General features: G+C 38.2%; 3 protein-coding genes across 3 annotated transcripts; all 3 read left to right on the forward strand.

The window, feature by feature from the left end:
* Nucleotides 1-182: 182 nt before the first annotated feature.
* gnrh2 (gonadotropin-releasing hormone 2) lies at nt 183-2,902 on the forward strand. The gene is made up of 4 exons (XM_018700270.2): nt 183-1,193; nt 1,565-1,710; nt 1,837-1,920; nt 2,374-2,902. The coding sequence occupies exons 2-4, from the start codon at nt 1,576-1,578 to the stop codon at nt 2,410-2,412; spliced, it is 258 nt and encodes an 85-aa protein (XP_018555786.1). The 5' UTR covers nt 183-1,193; nt 1,565-1,575; the 3' UTR covers nt 2,413-2,902.
* A 3,166-nt stretch (nt 2,903-6,068) lies between these two features.
* Nucleotides 6,069-10,466, forward strand: zmat1 (zinc finger matrin-type 1). Its single transcript, XM_018700264.2, has 6 exons — nt 6,069-6,130; nt 6,238-6,321; nt 6,789-6,925; nt 7,080-7,373; nt 8,288-8,378; nt 8,934-10,466. Exons 3-6 carry the CDS (start codon nt 6,835-6,837, stop codon nt 9,916-9,918), a joined length of 1,461 nt encoding a protein of 486 aa, XP_018555780.1. The 5' UTR covers nt 6,069-6,130; nt 6,238-6,321; nt 6,789-6,834; the 3' UTR covers nt 9,919-10,466.
* Nucleotides 10,467-11,342: 876 nt separating this feature from the next.
* cd8b (cd8 beta) lies at nt 11,343-17,756 on the forward strand. Its single transcript, XM_018700269.2, has 7 exons — nt 11,343-13,703; nt 14,969-15,331; nt 16,370-16,456; nt 16,624-16,713; nt 16,821-16,854; nt 16,978-17,017; nt 17,165-17,756. The coding sequence occupies exons 1-6, from the start codon at nt 13,649-13,651 to the stop codon at nt 16,994-16,996; spliced, it is 648 nt and encodes a 215-aa protein (XP_018555785.1). The 5' UTR covers nt 11,343-13,648; the 3' UTR covers nt 16,997-17,017; nt 17,165-17,756.
* Nucleotides 17,757-19,306: the final 1,550 nt, after the last annotated feature.

Here is a 19,306-nt window from a genome sequence, read left to right on the forward strand (position 1 = left end):
TATCCAACTAAAGCACAGGTAAATATTAATTCAAATGCACTTGCTACCATCAGTGCTGCATCAGTATTTCCATTCTATTCTATTCTGTTCTGAGGGAAATGTTGTCTTTTGCTCTTCCGTCTCTCTCTCCTCTTCTTTCACTTTCTGCAGGTACCTCTGCCTCTGGAGGTGTAAATGACAAGTCTCCTGCTGCTCCTACAACCCCACTCAACACCTGCTGCCATAATTAGAAATTACTAGTACTGCTATTAGTTTTATTTCTACGCTTGCAATTAATACTTTATCTATCACTACTATCATTACTACTACTATATTATTGGTACCTAGGTTAGCATTCAAGTTAATGTAGCTGACACACAGTCTATAGGTACAAAGCAGCCAAAGTAGCTCATCACAAACAAATGCAGTTTATATATTCAGCTGACCTGTTGCTGAACACCGTTAACTGTAAACAACTGAAAAGTGTAACAACGTAATTTGGAAGTATAGCCACCTGACTAACACTGACTGGTAAGCCTTGGAGCAGAGATCATGTCTCAGATGATGCAGTTTGGCATCATTTTGCTTCGACCACTTCCTTCCACCTATCTGTCTTGTGTCACAACAACACTTGAACTGGCAGATCAACTAAGTCAACAGTCACATGTCACACTGTCAGTCACTTCCCGAGTAAGAGCTGGCTCTGAAAATGTTCCTCCTCTAATTGAGAGAGACGTCATCTGTGGCCTGGAGATGAATCCACAGCATTTGCTCCTCTCGTCATCGGATGCCCCTGAGTTTCCCCCCTGACTGAGGGGTCAGCCAGGTTAGAGGGAGGATGTGTAATGGGTCACAGGTCATGAGCATCCCAGGGGTGTCAGTGCTGTTTGCAGGTGATAATTGGAATTGGTCAGGTTCTCTACACCCATTGTCCCCAAGGAACGTTCATTTGACCACTGAGAACAGGGCGACCAAAGGGGTCAGTGATGGGTGGGACACATAGGGAAAGGATAATACAGATGTGTATTGGGAGGAGGAGCCTTTTAGACAAGTACATATAGTAAGGATGAAGATAAGAGGGAAGAGAATCTCTATGGTAATACACCTGTGAAACTGTAAGATACTCTTCGCAACTGACCAACTACAGGACAAGCAGAGTGAGCTTCTGGAGGGACGTTAAAGGACACTTGTGGTGATAAAGTTGCAACACTAAGGTAAGGATGCTTACTTACACACTTACTGTACTCTGCCTGAAACAACAATTATGAATAGTAGAATTATCATCACACAATGTTAGTATAAAAGTGAATGGGATTATTAAAATTTTAACTGCAGTCAAAAAAAGAAAAAAGTTGGAGAGAAACCTTGCAAGACTGCAATTTGCAGTAAAATAAAACAGTTTTTACAGCTGAGTCCAAACATTTTAACTCATGTCCACTTCTAACCCATATACAGCTTGGTCTAGTCCATTTAGCTTTTATTGCAGGGTATTGAGTATTTACAGTATGTGATAAATATACATACTAATACACTAAAAGGTCAGAGAGAATAGTCTCCTATAATCAGTGTCTGTCTTCGCCCATAGGTAGAAATATCATGTGTGTATCTCGGCTGGTTTTGCTGCTGGGGCTACTTCTATGTGTGGGGGCTCAGCTGTCCAACGCCCAGCACTGGTCCCATGGTTGGTACCCTGGAGGCAAGAGGGAGCTGGATTCTTTCAGCACATCAGAGGTTGGGACAAGTGTTGGTGTGTGTGTGTGTGTGCGTGTAGAATTTTAAAGTGCTTTCTGTTGAGAACAGAGAAATTCTTTGCCTCTATATTTTTTCTCTCATATTCCCCCTCGTTCTCTCTCTCAGATTTCAGAGGAGATTAAGCTGTGTGAGGCAGGGGAATGCAGCTACTTGAGACCCCAGAGGAGGAGCATTCTCAGAAACATTCTTGTAAGTAAACTATGAGAAAACAGAGTCTAGCAGTACCATGTCTAGTGCTGTTTAAATCCCACAGTCCCACAGTAATTCCAGAAGTTTATTAAACATAACCTCTAGTGAGATTATTAACTGATCAACAGTTAATGCCATGTCCAGCAAATAAAAATATTGTCAGCATAATTTGATCAGCATAAGTGGTGTTAATATGAACTCAGTTTTCTTATTAATGTACACATTTAAAACAAGGTACTCCAAAATGTTGTTTACTCAATATGGAATCTCTGGTGAAGGTATTGTGTCATTACAAGAATGTGTCTGCACATATACAAACAGATGCCACCCTGACAACATGCTGCCCCACTCTATTTATACATTGGCCATGACAACAAAAGGCTACGCTATAGATGTACCTTACACACATACCCTATCTGTAGTGTGTCTTAACCTAAATAAGTCTCTCCACAGTTGGATGCCTTAGCCAGGGAGCTCCAGAAGAGAAAGTGACTGCTTTCCACCCAACACTGCTTTTCTACCCATGGCGGCCCTCTTCATCAGTGTCCTTGTCTTGATGTGAAATGAACTTTTTTTTTTCCTCTGATCTTGTCTATTGGTTATATTTGTCAGTGAATTGGATCTGCAGCATTACACAGATATTCCCTGCACACAAATGTTGAATAATGTCCCATAATAAAGTACCTATTTTGATATTAACTTTTTTTCTTTTTTGTGTGTCCAAATCATCTGTGTCATAATGTATAAATGTAAATTGTTGTAATTTGGATTCAGAGTGGCACATGTCTAAGTAGTGAATATAGCGTACAGTTCTTACAGTTTTGCACATCTAATTTCAATGCATTCATGCAGATATATTTTATGATTTAATGCTTAGACTCATTCTTACCTCAAAATAATAAGCAGTAGTTGTTTTGTTAAAAGTAATAAATGTTGACTTGTCACAGCAACAGGACAAGTGTAAACAATAAAATTCATGATGGCTGAATTCCATTTTAACTGCTTCTGTTTCAGGACCCTGGTCTGTTGTTAATGTTATTGGTAACTGAGCTACTATGGCATGACATAATGTCTGTTGTAAAAGGGCCTATTGACAAGAAACTATTTTAGAAAGTTATTTATTTATTTATGCTGTTTAGTTTATCATGAGGAGGCCACAGTTTATCATAGAACGAAGAGGTTAAAAATCCTTTTTAAAAATTTACAATAATCTTAACACTGTATTCACCAATTTGAAAATACCAAACTTTTTACGGAAAAGGGAGTCCAACACATGAAATCAAAGTTTAAATACGTACAGTGGCCCAGTAAGCGTAAGGGCTGTGTGTAATTTAAAAATAAAATCTAAAACACTTTGAATAATAAAACCATTATTATTGTGTGATATTGACATTACAACAATTAAAGGTTTATTTTCTGAGGATTACCCATGGATTTAGAATATATCCATGGGACTGTCACAGCAAATGAGACAACGCCATTAATACATGGCATTTCTGCGCATGCGCTAGCAACTAGAGAAAAAGATGGACGATAGACATGTCTGTACTCCGCTGCTTGCGGAAGCAGGCGCTCAAAATAACACTACTAGTACCCCTAACGCGGCTTCTGCCACAGATGCTGACAAAGTAATAAACACTAAAATAGATAGTACCCAGGTTGAAGGTGAGTTTTGTCTAGAACGTGAAAATTCAAACGTATGGCGTCCTATCTGCCGAGCCAACGTTAGCACTTTAGCTAATTGGCTAGCCAGCTCAGAGTGAGCTAGCTTCTTAGCTAAATACGCTAATGTCAGCTGTCTTAACTTTCGCTGTACCGTGGGGAGTTGCTCAGTGTTTACCGTACTGGACCATCTTAAGCCTTAGACCAACCTGATAGTGAAACCACACAAAGTCAAGAGGTTGCTCGTTTCACAGGTCTGTAAGGGGTTTGCCATTTGCTAAGTATTTAGCAGTCCCCTATCCAGACAACCATTTTAAACTAGACACATACCGGTTGTTAAGGTTAGTTGGTTGTGCAGCTAATAGGTTTTGGTAGCGGAGGCCACTAAAGAACTTAATACTTTTTAGTGGATGACATTAACTTCATCCGTTCTCTGGTAGTACTTGGTAACTTGGCTAATAAGCAATGGGCTGCAATGCAGCGGAGCAATACAGTAGCTAGTGGCAAGTTGAGTTAAAAAAAAAAAAAATCCCAGGCTGGCTGTGAGTTTGAAGGACTTCAGACCCCATCAGCTGGACTGTCTTGTCAGTCTGTCATCAGAAATGACTATAAATTGGTGGCCTTGCTGATCAGTAGAATAAAAATACTTTCAAGATGAGGGTGGTAGAAGGAAATGTTTCCTCTTATTTAAACATTGTACACATTAATTGAGATTCAGTACCTTCAGTCTCTGTTGTCTTGTTAACTTCTACTGTGATTATCATTTGGTAAGTACAATATTTGAAATGTATCAACAGACAAATATTTCAGACAGTAATTGTCAAAGTGTGTATATGCTGTTTTACTTTTGGCAGTCCCAAGTTGAAGTATAGACATTATTTTACTTGGATACATTGAGAAATGCTTTATTTTAGTGAATTATTATATCATTGCATTACATTGCAGAAGCTGGTAAATTAAACTTCTGCCACCACACCATGTAGGCAGTCAGCATTGCGACTTGAGGCATTTTAAAGTATTTCATAGTCCATAATCCCAGTGCCTTATTTTTCTTTCCTCAGTTTCACACCTGCAATAGTCATTTTCAGTAGTGATTAATATAACAATTATTTATTTATTTTGATAATTTGGTCAGTTATTTTACTCACTTACAATGGATCGTCATAAACATTGAATTTTCAAATATAGAATATGTGGAGAAGAAAAGAGATTACATCTTTGCAGTTGAAGCATTGCCAACCAATATTTTTAACAATAAATTAATATTAGAAGGTAATTGATTTAAAATAAGTAATAATCATTATCTCTCAGTTTTGTCCTATGAAAAACCATACACCAAATCATGTTATAGTTAAATTATGCAGACATGTATGAATTACTTACAGTGAGTATGAAATTTATTGTGATAGCAAAACAAAAGTCACTAATTATTTAATTTTAGCCTTCTCTAAAAATGAAACTTATACACTTCACAAACTGCTTCTACACAAATATAGTCCCATATGACCCAAATCAAAGTGTTGGAACCATTATGAATAGTGCTCAACCACAGTGCTGTTGCAAGATCTTAAAAAAAAAAAAAATAGAGAGAGCTAAATAATTGTGTTTCAAGTGAAAATGTGCAGAGCATGACATAATTTATTGATGCTATCAGAGCAAAGTGACAGGCCTCTTCCTGTAATCAAAGGTTGCATGAATGCAGAAGTGCAGTGAACAATGAACATGTATCAGGCTTTGAAGGAGCAAAATGAATGCAGTCAGACATGGAACCATAACTTTCTTACCTGGTAGCAATATATGTTACAAGTGTTTATCATTGCATGAGAGTAATTTAGGTAGCAATTATCTACAGCAATTTAGGTGTTTTATATAAATCTAATAATGGAAGAAACTCCTAGTTTACTTCGATCCCAAAGAATCCTTTTGCTAAATAATACATATAATGTAATACAATGAATAACTTCTTGCTTTGAATACATTCTGTACATTTTCCATTGCTGTTACAGTATATATTGCATTACTGTTTTTCTCTGTATTGTTTTGCGTTGTGCCTAATTCCTGGCCCACAAAAACAAATGATTTTGAGTCTTAGACTTTTATCACACTCATACAACAAGAAAAGTTTTAGACATTAACATTAAATTTTGCAGCTTCTCATTTTTCAAAAACCCATTTGTCCAGAAAATCACCTAATGTGGAGACCCAAGCTCAACACTCAGTCAGATTTTAAGTATAGCTCTCAGTTACGCAATATAGGTTTGCATTATACAGAAGACTGTGAAAGTGAAATCAGTTAATTTTCAAAATGTAAGATTCTTTGGACAAAAGTATCTCCCAAATGAATGTGATGAAATGATTTAATAGACTTATTTATTCATTATGCAGAAATAATCTTCCACTGAAGTTTAATTGTGACAGTGATAGTATACTCTGCCACACAGGAGACAAGAATGAAGAGGAGCGTCTAGAGGGTCTCCTTACTGACGGCTACTGCCATGTGTGTGAGGCCGTGCTGCTGTTTGAATCTCAGCGGCTGTCTCACTATGAGGTGTGTGCTGCCTCCCAAACACTAGTCACGGATCTGTGGTACAGTTTTATTGACTGCACCAGGTCAGACGCTTTTTAATAATGTCTCCCCATATCCCCCGACTGCAGGGAAAGAAACATGCTCAGAAACTCAAGGTGTACCTACAGGCCAAGAAAGCAGAGAAGATAAGCAGAGAGTCCACAGCACCTCAGGTTAGCATTCATTTGATTTTATTTATTTATTTTTTTTTTTTTTTACAAATTTTATATTTAACATTAAACAATGATTGTAACAGTAGAATGAACTGAACCCATGATGTTGTAAGCATCCAACAGTACAGAATCATAAGGATCATAACTTTAGTGCTCTGATAATATCCCTCTCAATAAAGCATAATTATATAAGAGAAAGGTGCACAGAAATGTAACAAGGAGAGTGTAGTGGAGGGATGTAGAGTACAAACTGCTGTGAAGGTGTGGAGGGGCCAAGTCCCATCTGTGTATGCCAGTACAAGCATTTTGAATTAAATAAAAGTAGACACAGTGGAGAAGTAGACATTATATACATAAGTGGTAAAACTGGTCTACTTTATTTAATACCTTATTCATTTTGCTCACACTCTGTGCCAGAAAATATATATCTGTCTCCTGACCAGTCAGTCTTGTGTCTCTTTTTGCAGCGGACCATGAACCACTGATAAGGATCGTTTCTGTGAGCTGTGTAATATGGTGTTTAGCTCCTCCTTGGTGGCAAAATCACACTATGAAGGCAAAGTCCATGCAAAAAATCTTCGTAAACAAGGTCTTCAGCCCCCAGGCAAGTGTATTATGTGTGATGAAAAAATATTCCTGTGATTAGGGCGTTGATATTTGCAGATTAACATTACATTTTGTTTTAATACTGTCTTCTCAAGTTTGGCCTAATTTTAGATGAACACAAATTAATTTAAGTTGATAATTTCTCATTGTAGTCATAGACAGGTACACAGAGACGTGCACTTCACCAAGTCTGACTGGGGGTCCTGATAATGCCGACCAGAAATCAGCTCCAGAGAGTGGTACGGAGCACCATGTGGATCCAGCACCCACCACAACTACCCTGAGTACAGAAGTTGATCTGAAGGACCCTAACAAGTACTGCCCTCTATGTGCTGCTTCTTTCAACAATCCCCAAATGGCTTTGCAACACTACAATGGACGAAAACACCAGAGGAATCAGGCCAGACAGGATCTGATCAAAGAGCTGGGAGACGATGTTCAACAAGGTAACACAAGGTCCTGCCTCTCTGCAAGGCAAAATAATACAAAGGGGAAGATCAAACACTGAAGGAATTAGTTTAATATTTAACCAGTCCCTCATTGTGATTTTGTATGTTTTTAAGAGGCAATACTGATGTTAAAGAAAGAAAAATACTTCTTTGTTAGACACACTTTATGACAGCATCCTTTAATAACGCTGAGTTTTAAGGCGACAAATAAAATCAATATAAGCAGCTAGCAGCACAACAGCCCGAAACCAGCACATAAACGATCAAGATAAAAAGTAAAGTACAGAAAGTACAGATTAGTGCACAGAAATGTGAAGCAAAAAGCCCCAAAAGAATTTTCTGCCGAGCTTCCTTAAAAAACACTGATATTTGAAACTGCGAATCCCCTCAGCCATGAAGATTTCATTCCATCAGGTAGCAGGTAGGTAGAAGATTAGTAGATAGGCATTAGCTTCATGACAATAAACTAGTGCTGACAAGAGGCAGTTAATCTAATTGTGGTTCTAATTATGTTAAATAATAGTACAGTAGAGTTTCAATTAGCAAAAAGTGTTTGCAGTTGATACACAGAATGTCAAGTCAAATCAGTTTATTTATAGAGCACATTTAAACACAACAAACAGCGACCAAATTGCGTAGTAGGTTACTAGGTTTCTTGTGAAACTTTTATATTCACTTTTTTCAATTGTCAGTTGTAAGCTGTAAAACATCTCCTTGAGGAGAGAGACTTGGAGCTTCCAAATGCAAAAGTAATGTTGAATGAATACTGTTTGATGTCAGTCAGAACTCATTAGAGCTAACTAGAACTGGAGAAAGCAGTGTTTCTGATTAGTTATGAGCCACTATTTCATCATGTATGCCTCTATGTCTTTCCCTCCTTTCCCACCTCACCCGCTCTTTGTTGTCTTCAGCTAACTCCCTGATGTGTCAGATGTGTGGTATACAGTTTAACTCAGTGGAGATGTACCAGGCACATATGCAGGGAAACAAGCACCAGATTAGGTAAGATAAAGACTTCTGACAAAAACAACAGATCTATTGTCATTGCATCGTAATTTGTACTACACTTAAAATGTAGCCCCTGCTACGATTCTTTTCCCTGCTGCACTTTTCTTTTCTAGAACTTTGGCAACATTAAAGTGCCATCAAGTTTTTTATACTAACATTGAAATGAATGAGTATTATCTCTATGGCTCTATGTAGCTTTTAGCAGTTTTTAGGTTGTGTTTTGGTTTTCAACTAGGTTTGTGGTTGAGTCCCATGGCTGTTATACATACACAAGTGAGATGAGTAGTGTAAACAACCCACCCCAGTTGGGTATGGATTCAGGACGAAAGCAGCATGAAAAAGGACAGAAGTTATAGTACACTGATGTGGTATTGGACAGTTATCGCTGATTCTATTATGAAATTCTATTTCTGTTTTCCTGCTCTCTAATGGTAAAAAAAATACTTAATAGAGCTTTAATGTGACTTTTAATCGGAGCATTGATGTGACATTAACATTTATTACCTGGTTGAATAGCTACTTAATTCCTGTTTACATGCTCTTGACCAGAGAGAAGAAGGTCATTGACCTCTGCAAATCTCAGCAAAAAGTCTACAGCACATTTGCAGATGAACTGGCAGATTACATTCAGGTTCAGAAAGCTCGTGGACTTACCCCCAAGACAGGTCAAGTCCTCCCTCAGGGTGGCGCACAAAAGGAGGATGAAGAAGATGAAGAGGAAGAACAGGAAGTATCAAACAAGGCGCAGATCATAGAATTGAAAAAACCTATGCCCAACCTCCCTCCCACCTCTGACCTTCCTCATCAGTCCCGTCCTGGTTGCTACTACCCAGCTGAAAGATGGCACTCTCCATACCAAGGCCCTCCCTGGCCGCCTCATGGCTGGGGTTATAACTGCCCTCCTCCAGCCCTCCCAGGCGTAGGCTCTCCACAATTCACTAGTCAGCCCATTAAGAGAAGGAGGAGCAGAAAGCAGTCAAGCTCCTCCTCGTATTCTGCCTCATCATCTTACTCCTCCTCATATTCCTCCTCCTATAGTAGCACAAGTGACAGTGATGATAGTGAATACAGGAGAAGAGAAAGGAGGAGGATTAGAAGATCCAGGAAGGAGCGAGGCAGGAGGGCAAGAGATGAGGACTCAGACAAGGAGGAGAGGAGGAGAAAACGGCAGAGGAAGGAAAGAGATATTGACTCAGAGGAGAGAAAAAGGGAGGAATCTGGAGATTCAGAGCAAGAGAGGAGGAGAAAAAAGCGAAAGAAACATGGCAAGCAGAGACGAAAAGAAAAAAAATCCCAGGAAGAGGACTTTGAGGAGGAACAGGTGATGGACAGTTTAAAGCCAGAGGACATGATGGACAATAGAAAATATACTGAAGTGCACATTCAGGCTGAAATTAATGTTGAGCAGGGGGAGGGTGGGCAGGATGAGCCAGCCAAACCCAAATACAGGAAAGAGAAGAAGAAAATGAAAGAGAAAGTAGACACTAGGACAGAAGAGGAGAAGTTGTGGGATGACTCCATTCTGGGCTGTTAAACTCAACAGAGCCAGCTGAAGTGCTGACATTTAGGCAGAACATGAAGGTATCACGAGCATGACTTTGACATTTTCAAAACAGTGTATATTAAAATTATTAAAATAATTTTGATAGTAATTAACAAAGCAATTTTCACCATCTGCTCTGATTGCCCAAAAGTGCTGTTCTCCATAGGTGTGCTAGCTGGCTAGCCATGCTTAGTCAATTTGTGTTCCTAAGGAATGAATGTTATTCTTATTTCAGTGTGTTTGAATGAGTTTCTCACACATATCCACAGCTATAATAACTTTATTTTTCACTATGTCACTTAATAATATCTTTAATTAAATTAAGATCTCTTATTTTCTTGCCTATCATTTAGAATAATCAAGAAGTAATCTTGACCTCTTAATGCACCAGTAAATTAAATTCCGTTCGATTGTGTGTTATGTGCTGCTGGCAAGGACGTGTTAGATTGTGATCCCTTTTAGAGCCTGTGGTTGGCGCTGTTGAGCTTCATTCAGAGCATCAGTAAAGCAAATAAAAGCCCACAGATGTTTGAAGCTTAGTCATTTCATTTCTTTTGAAGCTCGGTGCTTTTACTCAGAGGCGCATAGGCTGAAAGAAGGCTATTGGAGATGCAGATAGGTTCGGTGTATTTTGAATGTAATGGGGATGTTAAAAATCCAACAAATTCTGTGCCCTTTGCATACAATGCAATATCTCTTAACTATAAAAAAAAAGTCAAACAAAATAGTGCAGAGACATTGTCCCAGTCTACAGTGCATTATCTGCATGTGTTATGAATATATTTGCGGATCCAAACAGCATGTGAAGTGTTTGGGGTCAAACAGGTGCACAAGTTCAAATGAGGACAGCTCTTTACAAGAGAATTCATGCTTAGATGCAGTCTGTGATGAATTGAACAAAAGCAGGTTACATTACTTTGTTGTGACTGAAAAGAGGCAAAGTTAATGCAGCAAATTCCAATCTTCAGTCATCCTCTTTATTTATAAGGATCCCAGGTCCTTAAGAGTGTAAAATAGTATAACATAGTCTTTTTGGCACACTATCTCTATCACTAAACTATCGTTAAAGCTTGGTCAAACATGCCAAGAAATGATATATATTTTTTGCATTACAGTTTTTGTGGTACGATACAGGGACTTTCCTCATTTCTCTGTATCAGGTATTTGATTTCAGTAGGATCCTTGGAGCAGAATGGTGCACAGTGTGTGGCTTGTTGGAATAACAGAACAGTGTATGCATGAAATAGCTTGCCAGTATGTTTTAAAGTTAAATAATTGTTGAAAAGATGTAGATATCAGCTGTCAGATTACTGCTGGAGGTACCAGTGTTGATAACAAAAGAAAAATGTGAATGACAAGTTCATAAAGCAATTGATTTAAGTTGAAAAGCTGCTGATACTGCTGAAACAAAACCAAGGCTCCGACTAAACTTTTAACAAAATTGGCGGATGAAAGGAGTGGAGAAATGAAATGAGAGGCAAACAACAACTCAGCATGGCAGCCTTTGACTTAAAGCATCGGAGCAGAGAGACCAACAAAGGCTTCATAGCTCAGTCCGTGTGTAAAGAGCAGCTCTGAAGCCCCCTGAGATCTCCTGTTTTCAAAGAATCCTGTGGTCTCGTTCCCTGTCTCGCTCGAATCTTCGACCCCCGTAGAGCTATAGGGAGCCCACATCCTCTCATTCTAAGACCCCCAGCAGCCCGTTCTACACCCTAACCTTTTACGCAAAACAATCCACAGACACCACTTAGATGATTTAAGCAGACTTAAATTCTATCAAGAAAATGTAAGTTCAGTGAATAATAACACATTTAAACAGTGAGTCCTGGCTTTTTTTTTTAAATGGCTGTTCCATAGTAATACATAAATGCCAATAAATGGGCATATTATCTTTAATACAGGGAAAACTGCATAAAGTTTGGTTTTCAAGTAAGATAAAGTACAAGCAATTCCCAAGTGCCTTCTTTGCCCTTAACAATGCAGTATATTTGCACTAAGTCATTACTGATCATGAATGGCAACATCACGCAGAATCTATACGTATGATTTGTGGTTGATATATGGATAAACAAGCAAAAATCCCAATTATTCATTGGTTTCAGTGTTGGATTGTTTTTTTCTGTTTTATATCACCATAACTGAAGTACCTTTTTGGCTGTTTGACTGAATATTTGGCAAAACCAGCAAATTGAAGATGTTACCTCTGATTCTTTGGAACTGCCAAGGGCCATTTTTACACTATTTTCTAACATTTTATAGACTAAATGATTCATTAGACAAATCAGCCATTCCTGAAAATAATTGGTCGTTGCAGCTCCAACTGCCTCATTGAGAAATACAGTACAAACTGAACCTTTACTGTCGTCTTTTCGTATGACATACTGTATCTGTGCGCGTGAAAGATGACGTTGAATTTGCATGTCAATCAGTCTGTTGCAGGTCTGTTCTCTCAGTTTTTGGTCAGGGTTTTCAACTGATCTGTGTTATTAGGAAATTTAGAAAGTATATATAGTATATAGTATATATATATATATCTCCATTAGATTTTTTTTAATGATTTAAGTTTGATTTACACTACCAATGATTAAACATTCACCTAACAAGAAAGAAATGGGTCAAGAACGAAATTCAGAGGCTGGAGCATCCTGCTGAATATCAATATTATATTTCGTTTGTTAAAATATCTGAGAACTGTATTCAATCTGTTGAAATAATTGGAAATGAATTATTTCACTTTCCTTCAATTTCAATGGGAAAAAAGTTTCTTTTCACAGTATATAGGTGAGAATATTCAGAATTGATATGATTTGCTTTGCAAAATAGCGTATACATGCACAAAACCTCACTGGGTTTTGTGTTTCTGCCTACTTAAAGTGTGTCTTGATAGACTTTACGCCCCATGCAGTTAAAGAAGTAAGTTGTATGAAAAAACTGAAGTTGCGGTAGAGACACAACAGTGAATATTTCACATATATATGATATTTGTACAGCGTTGTGGAACTGAGTTTGTATCGCTGACCCTTGTTTTCCAGTTAATACCTGAAATTCAGGCTTCGTACACTGGTATTCCTTTGCCGTGCTCTGCAAGTGAGGCATGAAGCTGCATATGTAGGACTCCGCTGAGCTCTAGGTCATGCACCTGGGCAGACACCACAGCTCTGCAAACTGCTGCTCTGAGAATATACAACTTTTTTATTGCTTGATATGTGGTATCATGTAAGCTCTGATCAAACATCACCACATGTTTTCAGCTGTCTTTCATGACCCAAGCGATAAATTACACTTTATGCCTCTTATGTTGACTGCTTTAATTATCTGCATCTGAGATGAAAACAGTTGTTACTTGTTGGGTACATTCTTTTTGAGTGAACAGAGACAAGAATATCAGGATCAGCTGATTAGCATTCTTTTTTATGCTGGTATCCTTTTTGCTAGCTGTCTGCTGTTTTAAGCACATTTCAAATTTCAAGTAATTTTTCCCAGCAATGTATGAGTGTGTGTGTGTTATGTTTATGTCCCTTGGCAGCTATTCTAAATGGCCCATTCTGATAGGCCCTGTTTGTGTCACACTGGGGTGTTACCTTGACGACTCAGGGCCCCGTCAGCTCAGTTCCTCCCATCATCTCTGACAGATAGATAGCAGGAAAAGAAAGTATCAGCACCTTCCCTCAGCGACCACTCAAGATACACACGCGCGTACACACAGTGGCGACCGGACAAAATGATCCCGCTGCCACTGGCATGGACACTGTTGACAGTATCGCTGTGGACAACAGGTAAGACCACAAAGTTTATCTGTTTGCTGTTTCGTAAGCCTCAAACAGTCTCGGCATCACAGCTCAGTCAGGGGCCTGTAGCGAGGGATGTGTTGTTGTCTGCTCAGACTGAAGCGAATCTGATGTTCAGCCTGAATTGTGTAGTTAAACGTCAACAAATTATGTCTGAAGCGTTCATAGCCATAGTTTGAGCTATAAGGTGAAATCCACCTTCAGACGACTCTGACAGTTTAAACAAAGTACAACACCGTAGCCTTTGGTTCATTTGTTATATATAATTTATAATAGTCTTCCATATAGGTTACTTAATTGTCTTAGAACTGTCCTATAATACTGGTATAAATGATTGATACAGTAAAGTTTTTGCCTCAATATAATATGTACAGTCTGGATTAAAAGTGCAGTCATGACCTTGTTAGTGCTCAGTGGTAGGCCTGTATCGTCAATTTTATATTTACTTTTTTGGTATTATAATTATATTACGGAATTCATTGAAATGAATTGTATTTTACTGTGTAGTGCACCTTACTACATAAAGAGTATATCATTTTGGAACATTCTCGAATGCTACGCACCTTGTGCATGTCATATATGTTGGCAAGAACGACATGATCATCCAACAGACTTAAATGTGAGCCTTAACCTTTCACACATGCCTGTGTGTGAAAGGCCTTTGAGTTGCCACTTACCTTCAGATATTTCATAAGAATAGTGATTGCAACAGGTATATGCCTACGTACCTGACTTGAAAACACACAAAACAGGCATTGGAACTGATTCTAAAATTAGATGAAATAGCTCTTCCAATGAAGGCGTCCCTTAAACATTGCACAAATGTGAAATCAGTCTCCCAGTGTAGCAATTTCAAAATATCATCCTCACAAGTTTAAAATATACATGTATATATGAGGCTTCTCCACAATTCAGCTTGTGTTTCTATGTTGCCAGTTATGTTTGTACATTCTTTTGCCTTGTATGCGCTTTTACGTTACAATTAGTCTTAATTTTGTTACGGGAGACTGTGCATGCACTGTTGCTGACGGCTTTTCAAGTCAAGACAAGTCGGCTTGAGATATCAAAACAAGACTTAGTAACCATTTATAGAAAATACACAATGTTTGCAAGTTTGGGTGTTTCGTCTTGACCTCATTGTAGTGTTTTAGAGCCTCATCTGTCAATAATATATGACCGTAAACTACAGATTTTGGACTGTAATACAGGTGTGTGTCTTTTGAATTCTCACATCCCTGTTTTTCTCCTCCTAGGTTCAAGCGAGAACTCAGAAAATGAACCCTTCAAAATTCTTTACCCTTCAATCTCCAGTCAAGAGACTATTGAGTGTGACTGCGCTAACATCTCCTGTGACTCTGTCTACTGGTTTCGCAGTACTTCCAGCGAAAGCGGAGACTTTAAAAGCTGGCAGTACCTAGGCAAATGCAACAACGCTGACCGTGTTAACTATGGTACTGGTGTGGAAGAGTCACGATTTAAATTAAGCAAGAGAGGTAATTCCTTTGTGCTACGCATCACCAAAGTGCAGAAGACGGACACAGGGATTTATTCCTGTATTCTAAAGGACAAGAGCAACAACGAAGTGTTGAAACCTGCGAGTCTTCTTCAGCCAGGAGGTTTGTATGCTGAAATCTCCTTCATCTACAGAAGTTGAATATCAAGTGTTTAATATTAAATGGTTGTGAGAGCTTCAAACATTCGTTTGAGTTCAGATGGCAGGTGAGATGGCTAAGAAATGCAAATCTGAGACAAACCTCTGTATTTAAATCTGGTCCAGTATGACATTTAACACAATATATTTATTATTTGTTGTACAATGAAGATTATGACTTAAAAAAACAAACAAAAAAAAAAAAAAACATGCCACTGCCCTCTATGTAACTGCGTACCCAGTTAGAGTTGGTCGAGGAAACTTTGTCTCATGTCCCTTCCTTTATATGTTTCCTGCAGTATAACTCTTATGTACTGTCCTTTAAAAAGTCGCTGACGTTATTCTTGAAAAAATTTGTAGTTTAGTTTATTGATCCTTTATCTTTAGAGTTATTAGTTCTGAACAAAATCTACGCTATCAACCTTACTTACCTGGGTGTGGCGGTCTAATACAAATGGTCCATAGCTAGTGGACACTCAAACCTCAGAGCGCTCATACAGGTAACTGCTGTTGTTGCTTTTGCTGAGAGATGTACACAAGTATAACACATGGTATGCATGACAAATATAAGTTTTCATATTAATTTGGATTGTGGTTGAGCACTTTTTTGTGACCAGCTGGTGCTCCCCGTCCACATGAATGGCAATTTAACATAGAGTAAAATCAATGGTAAAAGATGAAATACATAAAGTGAATATGGTGTATTTACAAAAAGGAAAGTATGTCGCGTCTACCTAGATATGCGTGTATAGTTCATTCATCAATGCGTGAACGTCTTTGAGCCGAAAAGGAGCAAAATTTGAAGAGGAACTGTCCGCTGGTCCAACTGGATGCCAACAGGCTCACAAACGAATATATGCAATGTGATTTGTGGAGAGAATTTTGGCATTTTGGACGAGATCCTTCATCAGAATCCCCTTTAATCTCTTCCTCTACTGTGTTGCTTCAATGCATACATTTTGTTAGCGCTTGTCTTTATTGTTGTTTGGTCTTTATCTGACAGTAACCGCTCCAACGCCACCTCCAAAGCCAAAACCCAAACCACCAGTCAAGCCAGTCTGTCGCTGCCCTAAGAAGAATCCTCCACCAGGTAAGTTATTCAGGAATTTTCATTAAAGAAAACAGAGCACTGTATGTAATTGTATGCACCTGTTTGTGGCAGAAGAAAAAAACAACAAAGAATTAACTATTAACTAATGCTTGATTATATCACATAGCTGCAGTGCAGTAATACTCTATATTGTATGTTTGCTCTAGATGGCTGCGGCTCCATGGTTCTGTGGCCATTGGTTGGACTTACTGCCGGCCTGGCTCTGGCTATCATCTGCACACTGTACTACTTCAGCCGTGAGTAGTCCTCCAGTTTCTTGCGCTACATAACGTGAAGTGAGGAGGGAAAGATTCCGAGCAATATAGCAAATTTCTTTTTTTTAAAAACATATTCTTGCTTACAGGGCTACCCAAAAAATGTCGCCACCACTTTGCAAAGTAAGTGTATTATTTTTCCTGTACAATATTTTTAAAAATGCTTGATTCTTTGTTTAATTCTGCCTCTGCAGTCATATGTACTGTAATTGACTTCAATGTCTTTGTTTTGTTTTCTCCATTAAGGAAAAGACAAATGCTGTAAAGCACAGCATCCACAGTCAAAGTATGTACCTGATTTGTTATATATTCATATGTAAAACATTTGCATGTACTTATGATATTTTATACCATACAAAATGTTTTCAGGTTTAAGTAACATTGCTTATTAAGGATCTTTCTTATACACTAACACTTGCTTCTGTGATTACAGTGGCTGAAGTGTCTCAGTTAAGCCCAAGTCTGATGAAGCATGAAGGACACAGTTCAACCAGTTTTAGAACTTCAACAGCAGCAGCCATGTAACATATTGTGATATACTGACTCATTTACTTATACTTATTTTACAAGGAAGGGCTCCACCAAGTTTTAATTTGTGCTGTAAGTTTTCATCTGTGATATCAATATGCTGATTACATCATCGTTTATCAGGGTGTGTTTTCAATTCAGCAGGTTTGTGATCAGTAGCTCTGTTTTTCCATATTTTTATTATTACAAATCAGGACAAAACACAGGCACTATTTTTTCCTCAAAGCCCATATCGTGATACAGATATATTGCATGCCTAAGGACAGACACCCAATCTGTTTGTTAACATACAAAAAGCAGGTAGAACACAAAACAGCTGAATAGAAATGCTCAGTTTTTGCTCAGTTGCTTTTTGCTCCCTTCAGTATTTATTTGTGTTTTTGTCTTTCACTGTATTTTTTGTGTGTTAAAGTTCACGCATCCGTCTTGAAGAAAACAGCACTGTTGAGTAGATTTTTCTAAGAGCATAAATTAATAAAATTGTATATTGCCAATAATTTACAGTGTCTATCTACTTTTTCTATGTGACAAAACGTATTGTGTTACCTGTTTTGTCTGTTAAATGCATCCGGCAACAAAGTTTTTTTTTTTTTTTTTCAGCAAATCACTGCCTCGTATACAAACAGATAAGAGCTAAAAGGCAAGAGGTAACCACAGACTAATGACAATTTGGGTCTTAGTGCCTTGCTCAATGGCGCTTTTGCAACAGCAGGAAATAAAACCGGTATAACCATGAGGTCAAACGCTGTGTGTGTCTCCAATTAGAGTTTTGACTTGTGCAGAGAGAACTAATTTAGCCAAGAGGTCTGAAGTTTCAAAATGTATGTAGTGTTGCGTTGCATATCTGAAAGAGTTCTGTGTATATATATATGGAAGAGAAGAGAAAGAGAGGTTTGGCAGTGGGTGTCGTACTTCCATTGTCAATATTGTGTTGGGCGGAAGTTGAGTAGGTGAGTGACAGGGTTTGGTTTCTTCCTTTACTTTTGATGTGTAAACTTGCATCATATTCAGTTTCTGTTGAACTGCCTCCACTATGTGGCAACAACCTCTTATTGTTACAATCTTAAATTCCAAAGTCATTTTTATAGCAAAGTGTGTATCTTGTGCTGTCTCTCTCTCGCTCCATGTGTTTTTCTCTCTCTCTCTCACACACACACAAGCAACACACATGCACACCTGTGCGATTGAAGGAGTGTAAAGAGAATACTGAGTTAATGGTTTTTCAGGTCTCAGGGAGTGTGTACGATCTTTTCCTGTGTGCTAGAGAGAGAGGAGAGGTAGAACCGTCTTCACTTAGATGCTATCACTTCGCTCAGCTTTGAGCTCTTCATCTAGCCTGAAACAAAAAGACCGCAAAAATACCACAGACCGAACCACAAGCACTGACAGAGACAGAGAGAAAAAGAAAGAGCGAGCGTTAGAGTTTTGAAAAAAAAAAAAAACTTTTATGAAAACTTGAGGACAACTTCTTGTTAAAGTGCATTTATTAGATATAATTCAATATGATACAATTCTATTGCCAAATCCAGTTCAATGCATTGTATAACTTTATTGACAGTGCATGTATGTGTGTGTGTGTGTGTGTGTGTCATATGTGTGTGTCGTGTGTGTCTGTGTTGGTGGGACAGGGGTGTTTATTTATTGACTGATGATTTCCTGTAAATACAGATAAAATCAAGCATGCTGTCTCAGCAGTCTTCAACATTTAACACTCTGTGGTGTAACACACATACAATCAAAGTGAAGTAAACCAAGATTACATTCAGTTGTCAGTTCAAATAAGAACAGCTCCACTAATTGTGTGGTCAAAATTATTTAAAAAGATGATAAAGCTGAATCAACACTTCACTAAAATATTTTTTCAGAAAACTGAACCTTTATAAACGTTGGATTTTATTGACTGTTTTATTATACAGCTTTAGTTTTAGCAGGCTGTACATAAAATGATAACGTCATGTACAATATATTATTATAATTTTTAGTAGACGTTTCAGAAAATGGTTTCATCGCATTTATCAGTTCCAGGAAACGTGACTGAATGTCGATT

Source organism: Lates calcarifer, linkage group LG12 (genome assembly GCF_001640805.2).
Source record: "Lates calcarifer isolate ASB-BC8 linkage group LG12, TLL_Latcal_v3, whole genome shotgun sequence".
In the NCBI taxonomy this organism is placed as follows: Eukaryota; Metazoa; Chordata; class Actinopteri; family Centropomidae; genus Lates; species Lates calcarifer.

Bases quoted from the DNA above. Each gene is read 5' to 3' on its own strand.
- gnrh2 (XM_018700270.2), top strand. From the start codon at position 1,576: ATGTGTGTATCTCGGCTGGTTTTGCTGCTGGGGCTACTTCTATGTGTG. The intron at 1,711-1,836 runs GTTGGGACAAGT...TCTCTCTCTCAG, and splicing joins ATTCTTTCAGCACATCAGAG to ATTTCAGAGGAGATTAAGCT. The intron at 1,921-2,373 runs GTAAGTAAACTA...GTCTCTCCACAG, and splicing joins GCATTCTCAGAAACATTCTT to TTGGATGCCTTAGCCAGGGA.
- zmat1 (XM_018700264.2), top strand. From the start codon at position 6,835: ATGGTGTTTAGCTCCTCCTTGGTGGCAAAATCACACTATGAAGGCAAA. The intron at 6,926-7,079 runs GCAAGTGTATTA...TTCTCATTGTAG, and splicing joins ACAAGGTCTTCAGCCCCCAG to TCATAGACAGGTACACAGAG. The intron at 7,374-8,287 runs GTAACACAAGGT...TGTTGTCTTCAG, and splicing joins GGGAGACGATGTTCAACAAG to CTAACTCCCTGATGTGTCAG.
- cd8b (XM_018700269.2), top strand. From the start codon at position 13,649: ATGATCCCGCTGCCACTGGCATGGACACTGTTGACAGTATCGCTGTGG. The intron at 15,332-16,369 runs GTTTGTATGCTG...TTTATCTGACAG, and splicing joins GAGTCTTCTTCAGCCAGGAG to TAACCGCTCCAACGCCACCT. The intron at 16,714-16,820 runs GTGAGTAGTCCT...TCTTGCTTACAG, and splicing joins CACACTGTACTACTTCAGCC to GGCTACCCAAAAAATGTCGC.